Source organism: Meleagris gallopavo, chromosome 11 (assembly GCF_000146605.3).
Source record: "Meleagris gallopavo isolate NT-WF06-2002-E0010 breed Aviagen turkey brand Nicholas breeding stock chromosome 11, Turkey_5.1, whole genome shotgun sequence".
In the NCBI taxonomy this organism is placed as follows: Eukaryota; Metazoa; Chordata; class Aves; order Galliformes; family Phasianidae; genus Meleagris; species Meleagris gallopavo.
The window spans coordinates 14,657,824-14,664,590 of record NC_015021.2 but is presented as its reverse complement, the minus strand read 5'-3'; the positions used below and the strand labels follow the sequence as shown (position 1 = coordinate 14,664,590).

The following is a 6,767-nucleotide window of genomic DNA, read 5'->3' as shown; positions in this document are numbered from 1 at the left end:
AAAAAAAAAACCAAGTTTGGGAGTCAGGTGCACCAACTCCAGGCTAAAGGCATCTGGCAAACAAAAGGCACTACGGATGCCAATTAAGTCGCCAAGCACGAACTGCTTCGGAAAGCAAACGTAAACCTGCAGGGATGCAGCACTCTGCAAGAAATAAACCCTCAGCAAGTGTCTCGGGAGGACCATTTTCACCTTTACAGCTGTATTAGCCAAGATTTGTTCTCACTAGTAAATACACATCAGCTGGGGCTGACACTGTGTGCTCGTGCTGCCATCTATGGACTAAGATGAGATACAGCCTACAGCGAGAGCATGCCCAGCCCGCGCTGCTCAAGAGCCCTTGTATGCAAACGCAATGAGTCTCGAGGGATTTTTAGTTTTTGTTTGCTTGTTTTACCCTACATTCTCAGATTGAGAAGAAAAGTGAGGTTTTACTTCCTTACACAAAAGAAACAGAACTGTATCCAAGCTCTGTATCACAAGGGCTCTTTCCCTAATCAAACAGCTGAGGGAACTACAAGCACTGCACCCATCCGGCCCATTTTTATACAGAAAAGCTCCAACCCGCTTAGAGTGGGCAAATTTGATGTAGGTCTTGTGGTGTTATTAGCACAAGGAAAAAGATTCCTATTTTTCCTACTCCAGAACAGTACATCTGATCTGCACAATTGCTAGAGTACTTCAGAGGAGCTGTAACCATTGACCAGGTGTTACCAGACTATCCAGCTGACAGTAGCATTCAATCAAAAAGCACTGAGCAGTCTGAAATAAATTTGCACCCACCTCCATCTCTACCTGCTGCTGGGTTCGGTGATGGTTCTCTTTGTATTGGTTGGCTCTCAGTACTTGCTGCTCAATCCCTAAAAGAACTGCTTCACAACCGTCACACCTGCAAGACATAAAAAATATCCAAGAGTATTTAGGAGTCCTCTCTGGAGCAGCTCACTCATGCAATCTGAAAAGTTATGCTCAAGTGAGTTTATCAAAAGATTGTTAAATTCATATTTCCTGCTATAAGACCAATTCCAAAAAAGCTGGCAAGAAGCAGCTTTATTGATTACTTGATGCATTTCACAGCATTTTTCAGCTAGTCTGTGTTATTCTTACCTGCCCGTCACAAAGTGCAGGTTTATTGCATCATCAGTTGCCTTTTCAATCAGAATTATTGCTTAAAATAGGATGTAAAACAATGTAATTTTAAAACTAAACACAGGAGTCAGACTGAGAGAATTCCCTTGCCCACCAGGTGTTCAAAAGTGTTCCTCCAACACAGAGCTCATAACTGGAGAGGAGAGAAAAGAAATTGGCAATGGGTTCACTGTTAACTTCCAAACGATGCTGTAAGTTCCTGGAGGCTGCCAGAGCTCTCCTGATGAGATGGGATTGGGGCACTTGGAGAAGAAAAGGAGGAAGAAACCCTGCTTCTATTACAGCAGTTTAATCACTTTCTACACACCCATTACTGTAACAGACTAGGCAGCAATTCCCAACCAGCTCAGAACCTGCTACAGCCTCCACCGACTCCAGGGAATCTGACAAAAAGTGAGAAGCAGCTTCTCAGCACAGGTACACAAAGACAGTACCACAGCCCCAAACACTGTGGTTGCATTTGCAGGAGCAAAGAAAAGGCAAACATGTAACACTTCAGACTTGAAGAGACATCTGCCCTAAGAACTGATTCTCTGGAATCTCCCCATAAAGGTCTCATCACAGCACAAATGGCTGAGAACTAATAGTTCTGCTTTTGTTATTGAGTGTAATAGCAGGACAGGGAGTGGTACAGACCCTAAGACAGTGACCACAGTTTGGCACAAACTGTTTGGAAAAGCTCTTGACTCCTCCCTAGGGCTCTGTCATGTAGTAGTTTTGGTGAGATCAGAATCTCAAGACCTAGCGTAGTTTGGCTTGATACGTAACACAAACTGAAATATAGATGGGATCATGGAAAAAATCACTCAACAGACTCTTCCTTTAAGGTCTGCTTGCAGCATAAGACTCCTGATTGGTGGAACAAGTTGAAATTAAGCCAGCACTTACAACTTCCAAGGAAAGAGAAAAAAATAGGGCAAACTATGCACAAGAAACAAGCGAGTTGGAGAGACTGCCTCACCATTCCTGGAGTGTTTTGACAATGTTACTGATGTCCTTCTTCTGAATATCTCTGCCAATACAAAAATCCACCTCTAGCATCTGGTTTCGTTGATCCAGCTTCCCCTGGATAATATCTGTATAAACCGCTTCTATAATCAGATCTTCCAGCTCCCTCAGATTCTTCATATCCAGGTCCTTCAGCAACACGGAGTAGGGAATGCACTGAAACCAGCAAGTCCAAGAGTAAGTTAGAGTCCTAACCAGAACGAACAGAAATAGTGTTGGCAGGAGGTCAAGGCCCAAACATTTATGGCAACCTACACTTCAGTCTGAAAGTACAACAGGGACAAAACAAAGGCCTGCTGCTACGCTATTTAATATTCCAGCACGGCTTGGGCAGTTCCTGAAGTTTTGGCGTAGTGCCTTCTGGAGGAAAAAGGTAATGGGACTGGAGAAGAAATCAAGAGTGTCAATTAGTTTCCTCCAGAACAAAGAGGCTGTCCTTTTAAGGATGATTCCCCACCTCCAGCAGTGAAAGAAGCCGTACAAAGTTTCCCAGCCCTTATTAATCAAATGGTATGGCTGTTCTGACACTCCCATACCTCATCTCCAGAAGTCCATTAAGTTAATGTCCCAAATGCACCATGGGAACATCACACATTACAGCTTCTTTCCAAGTTGCAGCACTTTTGTGAGCACTCAGTTTAATATAACCCAAATGCAAAGAACTGATTCAATTTCCAACAAACAAACAAAAGTCTGCTGTCATTCATGATGTACTTTACCTTCATTCTAGAAGCCAGGCTTACTATTGTCAAGTGTTTCAGCTTGTTTTTCTGAGTTGCTGTTAATTCAGGCAGGTTATCTTTGTTTGCTGTTAATGTTAAAAAAGATAAGATTCAGAGCTTTCCTACACAAACAACATAATCCAGGTTGCAGAACCACTGGCCAGTTACACTATGCTGAATGCTGAAAGGAAACTCTGGCTACTGTAGGTGCTGGTAAAGAAGAGAGCTGTGCCCAGAGATAAAGAGAGGAAAATTTTAAATTGCAAGTTCACAATTCCATTCTTCTCTGTTTTAGTAATTCTGGTTTTGGAATTAGAATTCACACCTGCACAAGTAATACCCTGATAAAACAACTGGTATATGCTTGGTTTCCACAACCAGCTATTTTTGTTTCATTAATGGGCTGACAAATTTAAGCCTCCTTTGCTGATCTGCTTGTAAAATGCAGTTGGTTTTCCTCTCTGAAAGGCTACAGAATTCCTAGTTGAGAGTATAAAGTACCAGACTGAGGACAGGAGGAGAAACTTTGAATCCGCACACTTATACAGCCTCACTGTCACCATACATCCATATGCCCTATGAGTATTTAAAAGCAGAAAGGAAACTGCCAGCTTTCCAAATCAAATCTTTAAAATATCTGCTTTAATGAAAATCAGTGCTTTGGTGCACTCAAGTTCTCTCAGCCATCCCACCTCATTCGAAGATCCACATTTTGACCAATTCTCCCCTTTGCCCTCTCTCAAAAAAGAACTGCACTATCTCAGGACCCACACATGGCAAACACATCCTCTGCTTGGTCACAAAATCCACGAGGCTCACATTGCTCTACAGCCATTGGAATTTCCAGCCCTTACATTTACTGATGCAACTTCTCCTTACCAGAACTGGATGCTCACCCACCGCAGTGACAGCCAGCACTGTGACAGAATTATTTGTCACAGTCTGTAACAGCCTGGATTGAGCTGCTACCCACCAATGAAGAATTAAGTAGTACAAGAACTGAAGCACATCCTAACAGACAAAAGGATGTTTCACGTGTAGCCCTTCTGAAGACGTGCAGGGTCATTATTACAATTTCTGTTCTAGCAAAGAAATGTTGCATTGTTTCAGCAATGCTGTCACGATAAAAGGTTATAAAAACCTTTAGGTTTAAATGATAAATAATTTTCAGAACAATTTTTACAAAGTTTCTGCAATTTCCATAACCAGTGCCTTTCAAATTTGAAAACAGATGTCTGAAATTGTACTTTGCAGATGTCAATGCCCTATGAACATTCATATTTGTTATTGCTACAGACCAGCTGGATCTACAGTTGCAGTCCAAGCCAAACCAGTAAAATACCAGAGCCTCTCATCTGGTTATGGCCCTTCCGCTTCTCTTCAGTACTTACGAAGTGCTTATGACCCGGTGACCCCCTATAAAAACTCCCAAGCAAACTGTGTGCTTAGACACTTTAACCAAGCCACACTACACCAGGTACCACAAAAAGCAAAGAACTGTCTGTGTCAATTCTAATGGGCAATCCAGCCTTGCAGTCTGCAAACAGGCAGCAGTCTCTTACCTACGTAGTCTGGGTACGTTCCATATGCAAACAGGTTCAGCAACTGGAAATAAGCAGCATTAGACCCTTCAGCAAGCTGGATGGGAAGAAAAAAGAAATCCCATGGAACACAGTCAACATGAGACTGGTAGGCAACTTCTCCACATCTAAATAGATACAGACAAAAACAATGCCAGCTTCATACACAAACATCTCAGAAACAAGGCAAGTCACACCAGGCCTCTCCTGGCACAGAAATTTCACAAGGAGACTTCAGGGGAACCCTTACACTGGGAGTGCAGAGGGGACATTAGGACAGAAACTCATTTCTTACCTCTTGCACATTTGTTAACTCCAACAGCTCTCCAAAGACATAAACCCCAGGAGCCTCCAGCACTTGGTTTATCAGGGCAGTCAGAGCTGAGCCACTTGTACCTTTGGCTAGTAAAATAAACTGCTCCAGAAGATTGCAGGATGGTTTCTGTTCTCCAGCCATTCTAAGTTTTTCAATCTGTCAATAAAACAAGATGGTATTAATTTATACATTCCCTCTTTGCTAAATTCAGTCCAACTACATGTTAGAAGCAGTAATCTTTCAGCATGAGCTGAAACTGCTTCCCTCTGGCACTCAGAGGGACCCTGCAGGCTCAAATCCCGATTTATCTGGAAAGCAACAGATAATATCCGAGCAAAATTTCTGCAGGCTGGTCAGTTCCCTCAAGAATCCACTCCTGTTAGTAGGAAAGGCGTTTACATTTCATGCTCTTTTAAGATTTTTCTACCTACTGATGCTGTCAAATAAAAGACAACTGCAGAAGTGTTATCACATGTTATCAGGCATGACATCACTATGCCTACCACAGGGCAGCTAAGACTTCCACTTTCCCAAAACTCACAGCTGCAAAACAGCAGCTGGCCAAATTCACTTGTAAGAATTCAATCACCTTGAGGCCTGCATAATGCACTTTTGACATCACCACAGACAAAGCATGAGTACATAACGCCCACAGCTTTCTTAAGCCTGAAAGGAGAAAAGAACCATGGCCTGTACACAGCCTCCATTATACAGCGAAAGTGTTTTGGGTTAATGGTAAAGCTTCAGTGACAGAAATACCCTTTCTACAAAGGCTCTATTTTAGTCCCTGCAAAGAGAGATCTTTGTCTTTTGCTGCTGCCTGACATTTCCTGTGTGCATGTTGTCTTTCAGCACCAGCACACTGCTTTTATAAAACACTATTTGTAAACAATGTGAAACAAAAAGACATTTTTACAAACACTGAGGAACTTCCAAAGCATATTACTTGGACACCAAAGAACTCAGGAGGGGAGGGCTGTTCTTCGTGTTATATTGATGTAAGATGACTCTCAGGTACAGGAGGAAACCCTCACTCTGGTAAAGAAATCAGATACTGGAGAACCAGTCTCTTGGGCTGAGCCCTGGCACACGGCCGCCTCAGACAGGGTGCAGGGTGACATGGGTGTCTGCACCGCACGCAGTGCAGCTTCATTCATCACTCAGCCTCTGAAAACACACTTAGCTCCATTTCATTCATAGAACCATTTGAGTTGGAAGGGTTCCTTAAAGGCCATCTGGTCCAACTCCCTGCACGGAACAGGGACACCTACTGCTCCATCAGGTGCTCAGAGCCCCATCCAGCCTGACCTTGGGCGTCTTCAAGGACGGGGCACCACCACCTCTGTGCAACCTGTGCCAGTGCCTCACTATCTGAATCTCCCCTTTTAGTTTGAAAATGTTTCCCCTGTCCTATCACAACAGGCGCCACTGAAGAATGTCCCCTCCCTTCCTACAGCCCTCCTTTGGGTACCCAGAGCCCCACTCCCAACTCTTCCCGGTGCCTTCCCTCCTCCACGCCGCCCAAGCTCTCAGTTTCTGCTCACAGTGGAGGAGGTGCTCCATCCCTTGGATCACTTCTGCACTCCCAACCTAAGAAACGCCTGCAACACAGCCCCACTCCGTCTGCCTCCCAGCCCCCCGGGTGCCCCCGCTTCCGGATGCGGGGCCGGCACAGGGGCTGACACTCCTCCAGCCCGGAGCCACGCTGGGAGCAGAAAGCAGAGCTCTTGGCTCCCTCGCCTCCATCCCCGGTAACCAACGCAGGATTACAAAAGAGACGTGGGATACGGAAAAGTGAATGCCAATTCTTCGCCTCTCTCAGAGCTCACGTTCCAGCGCTACCGCAGGCACACGGAGCCGTGCCTCTGGGACCCCCGCCGAGCTCCGGGATGAGAGCACCGTGCAGCACCCCGCCGTGCAGCGCTCCGCTCCCCGCTCCGGCCCTCCCCGGCGCACGCCGCGCCCTCCCGCAGCAGCCCAGGCACCCACCGC

The 6,767-nt window shown here is 45.1% G+C and overlaps 1 protein-coding gene across 3 annotated transcripts in view; it reads right to left on the bottom strand.

Moving 5' to 3' along the window:
• Positions 1-6,767, bottom strand: part of COPS7B (COP9 signalosome subunit 7B) — a 12,584-nt gene that overhangs the window by 1,050 nt on the left and 4,767 nt on the right. For all 3 annotated transcript variants that reach the window (XM_019619079.2, XM_003209139.4, XM_019619078.2), the window contains exons 2-6: positions 4,755-4,931; positions 4,442-4,517; positions 2,877-2,965; positions 2,111-2,313; positions 784-889 (exon numbers count right to left, since the gene is read on the bottom strand). In XM_019619079.2, the coding sequence (XP_019474624.1) occupies positions 784-889; positions 2,111-2,313; positions 2,877-2,965; positions 4,442-4,517; positions 4,755-4,916 (636 nt within the window). In that variant the 5' untranslated portion in view covers positions 4,917-4,931. The remainder of the gene's footprint in view (positions 1-783; positions 890-2,110; positions 2,314-2,876; positions 2,966-4,441; positions 4,518-4,754; positions 4,932-6,767) is intronic.